The sequence below is a fragment of the Barbatula barbatula genome (assembly GCF_947034865.1).
Source record: "Barbatula barbatula genome assembly, chromosome: 6".
NCBI lineage: Eukaryota > Metazoa > Chordata > Actinopteri > Cypriniformes > Nemacheilidae > Barbatula > Barbatula barbatula.
Window position 1 is genome coordinate 23348705 of NC_136765.1, and position 16130 is coordinate 23364834.

Below are 16130 nucleotides of genomic sequence, written 5' to 3' on the forward strand. Positions count from 1 at the left end.
TTCGGTTTGGGTAGATCATCAAACATTGTTATGGCAAGTGTGATCACAGTGAGGACGTAGAAGAAAATTAGTTTGTTCTCAAAATAAGTGTATGCATCTTCGCTAATTTGGTTGGTATATTTGAGAAATGGTGATAGTTCACTCAAAAGTAAAAATTCTGTCATCGTTTACTTACAACTTGCATTTGTTTTGTGTCCATATAATAGAAGTCAATGGGTACCGCCGTTGTTCTTCAAAATATCTCCTTGTGTGTTCTGCAGAAGAATCAAAGTCATACAGGTTTGATATAACAAGAGTGAGAGTAAATGATGAACAAATTTCCATTTTTGGTTGAACTGTCCCTTTAAGCATCAGGGTTGAGGGCCATGATTAAAAGTGTAACTTTTGCTAAGTAATGACTAGGTAACATTTCACTCCAAATTAAAGGAAAATTATATTTATCATGTTTAAAAGGATTTTCAGTGCGTTGGGGTGAAATATGACCCAGTCGTTTCTTTACCATTCGCATGAGATTGCCAAAAAAATCAATATGTATCTTTTTATTACCATTTTGTCATGTAAGACTCCTTTTTGACCTTCCAAAATAATGGCAGTAATGGCAGACGAGCAGCTGTGATTAATATTTAATATTCCACTTCCTTGAGCAACGTGCCTCACATGTCGGCACTCCCCCGTTCATTTCCCTGCGTTTCATTCCACTCCATCGTCACCCGTTTTGTTGACTGAACAATTCGCAGTCAAATCCAGCTGACGCTCGATGACCTCATCTCCCAGCTGCTGATTGGTCAATAGACATCTGACACCAATGCCCCGTGCAAACAGAGCTGTTTTGGATGAGTACGATCGTAATGGCCTTCCTCCCGTCACCTGGGTCGGGTGCGATCACAAACCCCCACCCCCCGGCCCACCTGTAGGCCATCTGTTGCGTGAACGAGAGCTGTGATGGTGCTTCATTAAAGAGTGTTAGAAGAACGTCAACAGCTGTACCAGACTTCCCTTCACACTTCCAGACTAGACTTGAAATAAGGGAAAAAGCATGTGTAAATTGTTTTCGCAGACTGTTTATTTCTGTCTCACCCGTCATGCCGTTCGCACCCAGAAATGGTACAACTTAGGAAAGCTATTGAAATTCAACCGAAGAATGTCATTGACAAACTCTCCTTTGTGATGTTTTTTCTCAGTTTCAGCTGGCGGTGTGCTCCAGTCATGGCTGAATTTTAAACACTGCACCCATTGATTGAATTTCCATCAGACTGAATGAACATTGAAACAGAGGATCTCATGGACAACATGCATGTTGGGATAGTTCCTGGTTGTTTTGAATACCCCCCCAAAATAAATGAATCATTTATTCACTGCCTTGTCATTCCAAACCTGTACCGTCTACTTTCTTCTAGAAAAGAAGAAATTTTGAAGTACGTTGGTAATTAAACAACATTGACTTCCATTGTATGGACACAAAACCATTGAGACGTTTCTCAAAATATATTTTGCGTTCCACACTCCCTGGTTCATAAATATTTCAGGTGTCCCTTCTATGAGATATTTTGTCATCCACCAAGATAAAATGTCTGATAGTATAGAAAAGAAGCACACCATATCTGTATAACAAATGAGTTCAATAAAAAGGTTAGTGTTCTCTATTTTCCCCGTACAATCTTAAGATCAAACGGAACAGTGAAGCTCGCCTTAGCGAACAGCACTAATGACTGCGGCCTTGCACCTGGATGATATATCCGTAGCCATTAGTGTCGTTCTGTTAACAAACACTCCCTGACATCCACTTTGACATTTCCCATAAATGTCGCGTCCGTTCGGAAGAGCCGTGGTTCGGCGTGGCATTAGATTGTGTGGCTCTCCATGTCTTCGGGATGATTAGGGAATGGTGGACCGTTCTTTAAATAGAATGTCAATGAAGGAACGCACAGCCTGATTGGCAGAGGCGATGTATAATTCAGTTTTCAACCCCCAGGAATCAGAGCGAGTCTCTGTTCTGATTACTAATCAGCAAATGTGGAAGTCACTCCACCTCCCGTACGGCGAGGAGATCAGCTGCTGCGTCTGTCATGAACTGTTGCCGAGAGAAAGTGGGAGGGCTCGGAGGAGATGCCTGTTGCCATGGAGAGGAAGACGTGAGATGATGCTGGTTGGTTGTAAATTGAAGGTCTCGGAGTCTTTTGATATCTCTCTTTTTCTCTCTCCCGGTTTTTTTTGCCTTCAATCCACCCTGAATGACAGAGAGAGATGAGTCGCATGCCCCGAGGTTCATGGGAAAATGCATGTGAGACGGGATTACTTGAAGAGTAGAACTAGGCCAGGAATTTTTGCGGTGATTTTTTTTTTATAGCCGGGAAGGTGTTGGCGGCAGTCTAGGATACCATCCTTTAGTAATTTAATATTAAAAAAAATAACACGTTTTATGGGTTTCTAAAGGGAAGGTTTTAGAAATACTATTACATAACAGCTGTCATACTTTCCTCATATTGATTGAAGCGCCACTCAACGTCTGTTATAAAATGACATTTTGTAAAGTAACATTTTTATGTTTATATTTGTCAGCCGTACGCGGGAGATTTTATAGTGCCTTTCTAGCATTATCTTTTTTCTCTTGTCGTCTCACTGTTCCCGTCTCTCCTCTTTCTTGAATATCTCTCTCATTGTTAATTTGTTTTTGTCCGGACGCCAAACCCTTCAGTTTTATCTTTCTGACCCACTCTCATTTCTGGTAATCACAATTTAAAGCTCATTATTGTATCTCAGCCAACGGATGAACATAACTTGTCTTCCCATGTTGTCTGGGCGATGATCATATATGTGTATTATCCACCTAGGGAATTCAGAGAGGATGAGTCATAACTATTTCAGTTTGAGGCCTTCATTTACACCTCTGAACGCCTGCGTTGCCTTTAAAAGGTGCTGCTTTCTCATTCACACTCTTTTACTCTATGCGCTATACTCAGAAGGACTCCTGCTGGTTAATGTGTGCTATTGCATTTAACTTCATGGGTTCAACAATATTGTTTCCTTTTTACCTTTAATTAAAGTCACACTGGTTGGTTAACACTCAATATTTTCTGCATGTCTAGTTCACCAAGTCCACATGAAATCCATATTTACTTATTACTTGTTCTTTGACATACAGTATGCATCACATTTTATTCCACAATGTTAAATATTTTTAATTTAATAATATAATGATGTTCCTACTGTTCAGGGTGTTTCCGTGCCTGTGTTATGAAATATGTTGGAATGGGCTCTGGCTGTATAAGCATAAACCATATAGGGAGTAAATGGATGATAAAATGTGCAATGTCTCCGAAACAGATTTCCTTTCTGGCTTTTATTTATTTTTATCCAAACGCCTGGCTTCATTCTAGGGCTTGGATCAATACCAATATTCTGGATTTGATTCGACCGTCCACAGTTATCTTTGTATAGATACTAAATTGATACCTTGGGCGACAAATAAACAAGCAAGTGATGAAATATACCTTGGGCTGTCCTATTATTCTTATTGACAATGCTTTTTTTAAATGATTGTGATTTTGTCTCTTTTCATCATGAAAGAAAACACAATGTGTAAATCTTAGTTCAACAGTGAATTTGCATTGTTGCTCAGTTTAATTACCGAAATAGTTTTTCATCAGATTCCAGAGATTGAAATGCCATTTTATGTTGATTTAAAGGGACCGCTCTCCCAACGATGATCATTCTTTCATCATTTATTCACCCTCGTGTCTTTCCTAACCTGTATGACGTTCTTTTGAAGAAAAAAATGGTTTTAAAGAACCTTTGATAACCAAGCAACTCCAACCCCAATGGACTTCAATTGAGACATTTCTCAAAATATCTTCTTTTGTGTCCCACATAAAAAAGAGTCATAAACAGTTTTGAACCACATGAGGGTGAATAAATGAATATAATTACATTTTAGGGTGAGCTGTCCCTTTAAAAGCCAACTCTTCTAGCTTTCCACCAAAGGTCTGGGCCAGATGTAATGCATTGCAGCCTGTTTTCTGATGGTGGCCGCAGGTCCTGGCACAGATGTTGAATCGTACAGGAGAGCAGAGCCCTGTTCCTTTACTGTGATTTATGAAATCCCGGCTCCTCTCTCAGCCTCCGAGGACGGCATCGGTCTCTCTTGTCCCTGGTGTATTTCCTTCACGTTGTCAGATTTATACTAGGGTGTAGTGCATATTTATGAAGTGCACTCTCCATTTAAACTGGTGGGTTGTTTTTCTTACATTTACTGTCCGTGGCGCTGGATATTAATCATATGTCACTCACTGCCTCAGCTGCAGATGGCTGCGGACGTACGCTAGCCGCATAATTGAGCAAAGCGTGCCAAAGTTCAGTAGGAAGTAGGTCTGATAAGTTATATGTGTCTTTTTTTCTTTGTTCATCTGTGATATATCTGAGGTTTTCATGTTATGTTTCACCCTTTATGAAGTTCTAATCTTTTTGGGTGACCCTGAATCACGTTGTAATTTCATACTAAATAATATGCAAGATTAGGTACATTATAAATCAGTACAATGAAGATGTTACCTTAATTTTCTTACCCTTGTGTCATTTTTTTATACAAAAGAAGATACTTAGAAGAATTTTGGTTACATTTGCCCCCATTGACTTCCATTGTATGGACACAAAACGCATCATAAAAGAAATAACGTAACGGTAAATTTATGATGAACAAATGTTCCCCTTTCAAACGTTCTCTTTATCCGTAGTATGTGTGTTTATCTGATGTTACCTGCTCGGTGGTCTCGCATCAGTATCACATCGTTATTTTGTGTCTATTAGTTGTGTAATAAGGCTGTAAATAATTCATGATTATAAAATATGTTTATAGCGCAACTGTCATTCTGAAACCAATGAAGTTAAACAACCAGTTACATGCCTTGACGTACCGTGTCAGTCAGTAAAGGCAGAATATAGGGTCATAATGAAAAAATGTAACGCAAAAGCATATGCCATTTTCTCATGTCACGCCTACGTCTTCGGCAAGCATTTGCTCCAAACTTCATCTAACAGAAGAATCCTGCGCGTGATGTAATATCGTTTTTTCATGAGAAATGTGCTCTTTTGACAGAAAGTTTGACTGCCGTGGGTGCCGCGAGTCGTTTCCGTCTGCTGGCCTTTCCATCAGTAAGGCAGGCCATGGGGGAGGAGCTCTTACCGTGTCGTTCCGATGCGACGAACGGCCATGACACGAGCAGAAATAGCCTCGTCTCCCCCGTTTCAGCTGCCCTCATCCTCGTTTTCTCTGCCCCAACCAAAACCCCTTGAACGTCTGATACAACCAGCCAATCGCAGCTGGCCCTGTTGCTAGGTAATGGCTCTGCTGCCCCCTCGCCTAATACGTGGCGATCGCATCCCCCTTGCCGAGACGAGAGCTCTTACGGCAGAAGACGTGGGTGTGGCGGGGGGTTTGTTTACAATGAGCGAGAAAGGCCGAGTTGATAAGGAGAAACACGAAGGGCAGCAGGCAGACAGAAAAAGAGAATTATGGGAATAGCCAATGACTCCTTGCTCAAGGTGAGGCATCACCGTGAACAAATACGGCTGGTTGGAAATGAGTCGGGCTTCATAGCAGAAGGTTGATGTAACAAAAACAACCAATCTTTCATTTACAGAATAGGTTGTCGCAGTCGCTCGCCTCTTTTTAATTTATAAACATGAATTTGGTAGCTTCTCATCTCCCTCGGCCCCATGGGATAGATCCCATCCCATGCATTCTTTGAAACCTCAATTGATGCAAAAGACCACCACCTTCTGCTTTTTTACATGCTAAGGTTTTAAACGTACTGATTTTTGCAAACTATGTCGTATGGAAGTAGGCAAAAGGGCTGCAACGGTGCAGTTTGGATCAGCTGACCTCCACACACACGTGCGCATGCTGACATAAAGATGCGTGAACCATCCAAACCTTTACATTAATCCAAAATACATAAGCCTTTCATTAAGCCGGATAAATAATAACGAGGAAGCTTGTTTCAGACGAATATAGTTTCAATAACAAGCATGTGTGTCACTGAGGAGGATGCTGGGAAGGTCGGCAGGGTGCAAGACTGCGCGGAATACTAATGCCACCACATACCTTTGTTCTGCTCCAGCCCTCACGGTTTTCCACCTGCTCGGAGTCATTCACATGCACCCGAATGCGCTGGAGGGGCTGGAGAGGAGGAGACTGCGGGCTGCAGAAACGCTAGAATGAAATTCTTGTCTCGTTCGGGTGCACAGAAAGCGGTATCGCTGAGTTTGTTATCGCATGCACAGGTGTTATGTGAATTGAGGAGAATAGGCACTGGGATTGAGCATTGTGAAGCAGAACATTAACGTGTGTCTTTCTTTAGTTTCTTTTCAGGGTGTGTTTAAGCAATACTGGTTGGGGATGGTGCCAATGTGTGAATATATTCTCAGCTGTAAGGCATTTTAATTCATGAAGTGCAGCAGAGATTCTATAGACATATATGTGCACATATAAATCCCAAAATTGTGACTGATGCTTGAACAGTGTGGGCTGTAGGTGGTCTTGGGAAACATTTTTGGCTCTCATACCAATCACATTTTAGTTTATACATTTACAGTTAATGTGACGTTTAAGCTTAAAAGCAGGGTTGAGTTTTTCCACACTTTTAGACTGTATTCACAATACTATGATTGTCTTATCGCTTTGAGAAATGGGTTACTAGGACAAAAAAAAATAATGTAATTTACATTTAATTATGTAAGCAGATAATTTTTTGCCCCATAGTTAGGCAAAATATGAACAAGCCCAACCATTGGTTTCTTTGTTGTATTCATTTTATGTTCATTTTATTTCTTTTTTATTGTTATTTTAAGTTTATAAGTGTGTTGCTGATTCATCTAAAAAATGCGGCGTTGGGCTAAAAATGCACGGACGAAATTTACCCCCAAAGAGAGATTATATTTGAGCCAGCAATGGATCCAGGGGTGGCACGGTTTTTGTGACAGTTCGTGAAATATAGAAATTCATCCTAAATTTTGTGTAATCGAAAAATAAGGCCACCCATCTAAATAATTGATATTCCAGCATTGTGTAATAGAAATGTAATTAAACAAAAACCATATTCAAAGTTTGGGGGGGACTAAAGGATGCACCCTACATATGGGGTGCCTTACAACAACAAGTTTGAGAACCACTGCCTTAAAATTAACTAGGACAATGTCCAAATTTGACCCGACCATGGGTTAAGACAATTCAGCATTTTTTGGTGTGTACCTTTGACATATCGGAGTGCATCTTTTCAACAAAACCAGTTATGTAACCTGATTTGTATGTGTCTGCGTGACTGGCTTTTATATTGACCAAACAGCATTCTTTTTTTATTGTCACGCATATGTTTGAACTGATGAATTGATGACCTCTGTTGCACCGCAACAGCACATTTACTGTGTAAATATAAGATTTGTATGTTGATAACTGCCTGCATTCAATATGTATGTGTGTGTGTGTGTGTGTCCTCCCTGCTTTCTCCATTGAGACTTTCAGCACATTAGTGGACTCCAGTTTAAATGTCACCCACTACTGATAGACAGCTCCTGCCTGCACCAACGTAAAGCCAATAAACTGACCTTGATCCTGCCAAAATGTCATGGTATCCACCCTGTCGTGACATTATGGGCAGGGGACTATATTTGCACATGAGGAGTCCAACACAAAGGAGTGTTAAACTTTTTCTATTTTTCATGGCTTTGAATGGCACTCGTGTTACTTTTCACAAGGTCTTTCATTTGTCATTAGCTGCTCTTTTTAAACCTAGAGAGCTTGCGGTCTGTTTGAATGCCACCTATGAAATCTGCAGATTTATTTGTTGTCAGTCGAATTTCTGCAAAGCAAATAGAAAACTTGAGATTGGCTTATGCTGAATGGAGACATGCAACGATGCCTTAGATGTTCACCAAAACGATTGTATGTGGCGTAATGTGGGTTATTGGAACAGAACTAAAATGCGTGTTCTCATGGAGCATAAGAAATTGGAGCTGTGTGCACACAGTGTGACAAAATCCTTGAGGGATTGTAAGAGGAGCAATTCAGAGGAGAGTTTCATCATTCTGCAAAGTCTTCTCTTCCAGGCCCATCTCTGTTCTGTCCTGTAAAATTGCTTTTAAATTACATTTCCGGGTTTCTCCCTCGATCCCCTTCATTATCTGTGAAGCAGAGGAAATAAATATCAGTTCGGAATATCCAATTTGGTTCTTTGCTATGGACATTTGCAACGAAGTGGACACACTGTTTATTGATCTAATTTCTCTTTATAGAAGTCGGGAATCCTGAGTTTAACAAGAAAATTACTTGGAACCCAACTGTTGGGTTAAAATAACCCAGCAAACGTTAAATTTATAATCCAACGGATGGGTTTGTCCATTTTTGACCAAATGGTGTGTTGATATAACCCAATAATCTTTCTTGGGAGTGCATGTCATATATTTATATGAATATGCATTGATGCAGGTGAAAATACAGCGTCTGTATCCAGAGGACATTCACATAGACTGCACAAGCCAAAAACATAATCACCCAAAAACCGATATGATGAAGAGCATAAATGGAAGCAGGGCACCCTGTACAAATCATGATAAATGAGCACCCAAGATCCGAGTTCTCGCCACAGCTCCGGGCATCAGGTGGCCGGATTTAAATAGCAAGGTCCGAAGCCACATCTGTTGTGGCTGGTGCGGTGGAAAGAGCTGCCATGCTCGGGTCGGTGTGTGTGCGAGATGGCATTTAGATGAGCGGGGTTTACCCAGCATCTGTGCAGCCGCGGGTCGCCATGATGGATGATGGGTCCCTTTGGCTAATGCACGGCACAGAAAAACAGTCTGTTGTTAGGAAATGAGATGCAGCCACCCTGTTGCTTAAATGCTTGCAGTGATGTTTGTAGGAGGCAGTGGCTGTAGGTAGAAAATCTGTCATTGATTTGTTTTTCCGTGCGGTTTACTAGTTATCATTGTCATATCAGCCACTTGCATCCACATTGTTTTTAGGACATATCGTGGTTAGAAATCAGGGTTTATATATTAGGGAAGTAACATATGTATATGGCACAAAATAAAAAAGCTAAAAGATGAATATTAGTAATTATAATTATATATGTATATGTCAATATAGTTTTCAATAATTCATAGATATTGCTATAATATTGTTATCGTGTGTAATTTGGTCGTAATAATTGTATAGGGATACTCTAATATTGTGACAGCCCTACTGCTACACATGAGCTGAGCCAACACATATATATATATATATATATATATATATATATATGTTTAGATTTTTTTAATTCTTTCTTAATTTTATCTTAGAATTCAGGTTTATTTTTCAATGACAGACCTATTATACTATTTGCACTAGGAAGGTTATATAGCCATATAATGCTTTAAAACAAAAAAGTGATTTTAATTGAATCATCATTTCTAGATGTATTGTGGTCATTCAAGTCCAGTGTCTGTCGAATTCCAGTGTCTGGGAATAAGTTTACATTTAAATCTATTGATATCGCTTTCGGTTTATTTGTGTACGTCTATCGCTTTGCATTGTGGGTATGCAGTGTTCCCCACGTGCAGTGTTATAGACCACTTCGCAAGATGTTAACACCGGTGGAGATGCACTTCCAGTTTCATTTTCCCCCCTTATTATTATTATTTTTAAATCTAACATTGATAAATCTTAAAGTTATTCGTTTAACATTTTGATTTGGTTATAAATGTTCTGTTGGTTGCATTTTGTATAAGGGTTTGTCTTGTGTTAAAAAAACTGAAACAGGAAGTTCTTCTGGACCACGTTGGACCAGCTTTGTTTACATCTTCCGAAGTTTATAATAATAATTCATTCAGTTTCAATTCAAGTCAATACAAATATTTTTTTAAATGAACGATTAACATACTGTGCTTAGTATACACACTACGTGCTTACTGCAAAGATGGTGTGCGGACTGTGAACACAGCAGTACAGTTTTCCTCATCTCCTGACTTGACTGTTGTCTGTTCATTCTATTCATGAAATAATAACCTGTCTGTCATTAAAACAGCATGCTGTCATCTTTTTAAATATAGTCAGTAGTCAGAGAACCTGCCGGTTCTTTTGTTCCTCAGGTTTCCCTCGCTGTGTGGAGCGCAGCACCCCACGATGAATATCCCACCTGCCCCTGACATTTCACTGAAATCTGAATAGATGAAATGAAATCTCTTCACAGGAGGGGTGTTACTCATGTGCCACCATTAGCGAAGCCCACGGTCGCCGTTTCCCGTAGACCGAAGCAGCCGTGAGGTTAGATGACGTCACCCTTCCTCCATCCTCATTTCACCTTTTCAGAAAGAGGTTCTTCCCTCTCCTTTCTGCTCCAGATCTGTTGTGACAGATAAATGAAGTTAGACATCAAGCGTTTCGGATTGAACGAAGGGGGAAAACGTCGTGTTTCTTTGTTCTATTTTTGGGGCTTTGCAGGTTTTGGATAATGCATTGTTCTCTCTGTAGTGTTTGTTAAAAGCGATTCTCGGTTTGTCCTTGAGGTTTGGCGTCTTGGCGAGTTAAACCTTATAGATGATGTCTATCTCTGCGATAAACCAAAAATGTGCAGAGCGTTGATAAAACACGTCTTTTCTCTGGAAGGTGATGGAAAGTCGTAATTCGATTTGAGAAATATACAGGTGTCACATATTGATCATGCTTTCTTATTGGCACACAAATAACCCTCCATATGAATTTTTCAGCAGGAAAATCCATACACCGTCTGGCAGTGCATCATTTAAGAACGATTTCTATCACCACGGAACATCGACACACAAACAGGAAACTCATTAACCGCCGTGTTTTCTGGGAGATGTCTCTCAGACATTAGCATTGTGTGACCTCCATCGGGCGTTCTCTCCCACCCCACACACACACACACACATCGTATCTACACCCTAATCAATTTGAGCGAGATCAAAAAGCCTGGCATCTCCCTCTTCAAATGGATTAGCTTCTTTTTGTGGCATCTTAAAGCTGATTGAGGGAAGCGTGCTGCGTGGAAACCGTCACTCCGTGCCCCGTCGCTCCCTCCTTCATGTTTATTTATTGCGAAGCTCTAAAAGGCAAAAAAGCACCTGTTTCTTTCACTGGCTTCCTGTCGGCAGATGAAACTTGGGGACAGAAAGGCGTCTCTGATGAGAGGGATGTCTAATGCATCTGCCTGTTGTGATGTCTGTCGCCAAGCGATGGATCAAACACAACGCTGTCTCAGGTTAACGCAGCCGTCTTCAGCATCAGACTCTTGACCTTGAGAGAATTAGATGATTTGTCTGTATCATTCCCTTCACCTACCGGCTATTTATAAGAGAGGAGGTGACTGTCGGTCATTTAAGAATGAGCAAGTTTTGCTCACATATAATGTTAATTGGATGTGATTTGGCCATTTTCTGTTTCATGTCTGCCTGCACATTTTTTCTTGCAGGTAAAACTTTTCCTGTTTAATAGGACTACTTGTAGTTCCTTTAAAGGAACAGTTCACCCAAAATAATTAAATTCGCTCTGTATTTACTCACCCTCAAGTCAGAGGCACGATTGACACGTAGGAAAAATGACAATAGTAGTCAAAGGTGCCCAAGAACTGCTTGCTTTTTAAAATTCCTCAAATAACTTTTGTAAAATTTTGTGTTCAACAGACAAAGAATTACTCAAATAATTTTCCTACTATTGAAAGTCAATGGTGCCTCAGAAATCTTTGTAGGCTACTATTCTTCTAGATATATTGAACCGCACAAAGAAATGTATACAGACTAGACAAGAGGGTTGTTCCAAACTAGAGAATTTTCATTTTTGGGTGAACCGTACCTTTTAGACAGGATTCAGATGAACCCTATTTTAGCACCAAAGACACTTTGTTGATTTATAAGTTCACTGTTTTCTTATTGACCTATGTCAGTAGGTCTCTGTGCTATTCTGGTCACAAGATATGACTCGAATCCCCTTTTCGAAGCTAATTGGTAGGATTTTTTGCCAAGATCATCATTGACCTATTCAAAATAGTCATTCATTTTCACTCTTAAAAAAAATAAATGCACTTTTCGTTTTCATAGCGACAAGAAATGGAACTTTCCCTTTTGGACAAATCAATAACGTCTTGTGTTTCTTCCGAATGTCAAGATTACACTTTTCTTCTACATACTGTCTTGACTCTTTGCTATTGCATGATGGATGGAATGAGTATCTGTCTGTAGAGAAGTACACCAACTAATTTGTGTGTGTGTGTGCGCGTGCACGTTTTCCACAGGACCTCATGATGTGTAGATAGTAAGCTACCTCAGCCTGCTGTCTGTTATTTATTTACTTTGTCATTTAAATAAAGAAGACCAAAGCATGCACATCAACCTCAAGTGGGTGCCCGACCAGAAAAACTAATAAATTGTATATAAAGTAGGAACACCAAAGCTCAAAAAATAAAAAAATGTATTAAATAAAAGACTTTTAAAGTTTCATATCAAATGTTTGATATTGTTGGAACTTTTGGAACTCTGTATACAATTCTTTACATGTTTTATTCACATTTATACACAGTGTTTCATATTGTTGCTCGGACTTGTTGCAATGCATTCTGGGATTGTTGTATATGCATGCAGTGCTGCTTTAGAATTTGAACAAAAATACCTATGATGCTTTGAAATGATTTCTAAATAGACAGTTTGGTATGTTTTGGAGAAGAGAGGCTTGCCCGTCTCTTCATTTTGACCTTTGTGTTAAAAGAGAATTTTCTTTTCCCCTGTCTCTCTCTGTCTTTGTCCTACTGTATCACGTTTCATTTTCCATTTTTGTTCTTGTCCTTTCTCATTTTTTCTCGTTTTGTCATCTCTGCTTTGTTTCAATCGTCTCTCCCCAGCTCTTCCCTTTGTCGTTCCACCAGCTTCTCTCTCTCTAAATAAAGCCGTCAAGCTCAACGCTTTATTTTCTTCCAGTATCCATTCTCACGTAATGGCTCTTTGTCTTTGTGGCTTAAAGGGCAACACGGATCTTTAAAGAACCCTGTCCAAGTAGGTGAGCAAACCTGTGGGAAAAGCAGTCAGTGTAACAAGAAACCCATATTAACCCTCCGGATGACATTTAGCTTCATAGTGAATTTCGTGAAATTGTCCCGGTCTCAAGTCAAGAGAAAGAAATAAGAATCTAAGATAATTTCAAGAAAATTGTGTCTGGCTGTAACCTACCTAATAGTCCTTTGAATGTGTTTATGTGGTTTTGTATTTGTTATTGTGGACTGAAAAATAACCAAGTGACAGATTTAGAAATCATGTTGAAATAACCTCTTTTGCCTCTCTCTGTCAAGGAACGATCTGCCCGAAAACCCTCTCTTTTATTGTTCAAATGTGCAGCATAATTTTGGCAAACCGAAACCGCCAGCAGATGATTAATTGTGCAACGTTAGACAAGCGTTTCAGTGTTTGAGAAATTGCCTTCGCAGTAACGTTAGATGCGCTGGCAACCAAATGCTGTGAAACCAGACTGCTAAAACCTGACAAACCCCTGAGCTGAGGGCCTCCGGGGCCCCTCTCATGGCTCTCTGCTTACCTGCCAGTATAAATACATATTTCAGATTCAGTCTGGCCCGTTTCGGGTTTTCTCCCTGATGCCGCTCACGTGACGTGGTGTAAACGCTAAGCTGTTCGGATGGGGATGGTGGGGAGTCGCACAGAGGGCGATGAGTGCTCATCCTCCGGCACATTTTCAGGGCGTTTGCTCATTCATTCCTCTAATGAAAGAGGCGAGCATCACTGCTGGACGACCTCAAAGTCCTTCAGCTAAACTATATATGATTATAGTCTGTGTGTGTGTGGAACACTAATCCTTTAACTGGATTATTAGCACACTGAATTGTAATGATATACTGTCAATATATCTGTCAGTTAAGTTAACTGGACAGTGTTTGGTATTGTTAGATAAGCGTTATTGATGTTAGGGATGGAAAACACATTTCAATCACCAATGTGCAAAAATATTGATGTTTAAGATTCTTACCTCGGGGATGGACGTATACTTGATGGGCTACATGCATGAAACACAAGCAAGACCAATTTTGGCAATGCATTTGTTTTGCACAACGTTTTGCCTGTTTTTTGAATGATTTACACCAATGAATTGTTCGTGTTTGTCTTTGGTAAGCATGTTCTCATTTATATATGAGCAAGCAAATTAAGAGACTATTCAAAATTTTCATATAATCAGCATTTTTAGATGTATTGTGGTCATTTCAGTCCAGTGTATGTTAAATTTGAACAAAATCAAACCTCAGAAATGACATGTCATCTATCAGACAGTATTTTTTTTATAAATACATGTATAACGTTTACTGTTGAATTGCTCAAAGTGAATATGAACTTGTTTACTTTGTAGTATTTGAGGTGTGAAAACTCACACAGAATATTTTCTGTTATTGTGACCCGTTCTTCCAATTTTCATTTTCTGCATATAAATGGAAACAATATTTTATTGGAGATTTGGGAGAAATATTGTTAGAAGTTACACAGAATTAAACAAAAGTGATTTCCGCGGCTGTATATGTGACTTCATGTATGAGGCATCTCACTAAATGTAAGTCTTATCTCTTCGATGCTTTTGCAGAAGAACACAGACGTCACCTCAATCATCAAGTTCTGGATATCAAGAACCATCAGAACCAGCCGTGAAGCAACAGAGCAAACTGGAGGACCACAGAGAACAGACACACATGGCATCTTCCGGCTCAGCCGTGCAGAGGGCCGGCGAGATGCTGCGAGATCTGGGCCGACTAAAAAACGAGATGAGTCGTCTGATGCAGGTGAGAGCCTTGAAAATCAATGCTAACTTTCACACTCTACTAGCCTGGCTTTAAGCAGAGTTGCTAGAATAGATCTCAAGCAGTAGTGTTATCTGTCTAGAGCAAGCCTATTTAAAGGCTCGCATCGCAAATCTGAATTCTGAGGCATATTTCAAGACAAAATACCCACATGTGTTCTTTGAATAGCTTATTCGTTAGCACCTTAAGTTTGTTTTTGGGTAGGGTTGGACGCTACATACAGTTATAGTTATTTTCAATGGAATCTCAAAGCAAATGGTTTGTATAGAAAAAACTTTGTATATGCAGTGAATTCACTTGCTCACTACTAAAATGCATTTGATCTTATTTGGTTATTTAAATTTTTTATAAACCACACGCAAAGCAAAAGATTATTCCTAACCACAAGTCTGTTATCAATACAACAACAGCTTCACATGTAACACTGAAGTTTCAAACAAGATTTGAAACAGTTGGACAATTAAGAGATTTTAGCCGCCGTATGTACCATCGTAGCACCCAGCACCAGCAGGTTTCTGCTCTCTTAAAGTGGCCCAATGACCGTCCAAGTGTTGAGCTCCGGATTGACTTAATCTAATTGGAGGGGGCCGCTGATGAAATCAAGCCGAGACACCGAAGCGAGACATTTGCGTCTCATTGACCAGACACCAATTTTTCCAATTGTTTCGTTCCTCTGCCTCCCACACTAATAAATTACAACACTTCTTCATTCTCACCAATGTGCCACTGCCTGTTTCCATCCATTACTGTCGCACTCGCTTTCCCAGTACGGCATTGAGTTTCCAGTCACGTCTCTGCGGCTGAAAAATTCCATCAGCCCGGAATAATGTAACATACAGCAAATGACACATTAGCATATAATTGAGGATGCAGGATTTGAATGCTCTTTGGCCGCTGTCAGAAACTGTCTCGCTTTCGCTCTCACTCAGTCACTGGTCCTGCAGTCTGGCCTGTTTTAATAGAATGTCACTCACACTGCGTAGTGAACGAACATGTCATGCGGCTGATTTCCAACGTGTGCCATTTTGGAAAATAATAAGAAGTGTTAAATGACTAGCTACATTTAATTGCATACAAAAGCATGTCGATGCAGCTTATGTTTTACATACAAGTTCAAGTTCGTGTTCAAGGCAAATAAGATTCTTATGTTGGTCCTTGTCCTTTCAGACTGCCGATGCGTTTCCTGCGCAGCACGCCAAGTCAACCCAGAACAGCAGGAGCAGCCATCTCACACCCACCACCCCGGACCCGCCTCCTTCCACAACCCCCATCTCCGTGGTAGGTTTCCATGGCAACCCC

The 16130-nt window shown here is 40.1% G+C and overlaps 1 protein-coding gene across 3 annotated transcripts in view; it reads left to right on the top strand.

Annotated features, from left to right (window-relative positions):
- The window catches only part of kiaa0586 (KIAA0586 ortholog), a 93628-nt gene that overhangs the window by 19574 nt on the left and 57924 nt on the right, over positions 1–16130 (top strand). For all 3 annotated transcript variants that reach the window (XM_079458431.1, XM_079458430.1, XM_079458432.1), the window contains exons 11-12: positions 14618–14813; positions 15999–16109. In XM_079458431.1, coding sequence (XP_079314557.1) covers positions 14618–14813; positions 15999–16109 — 307 coding nt within the window. The remainder of the gene's footprint in view (positions 1–14617; positions 14814–15998; positions 16110–16130) is intronic.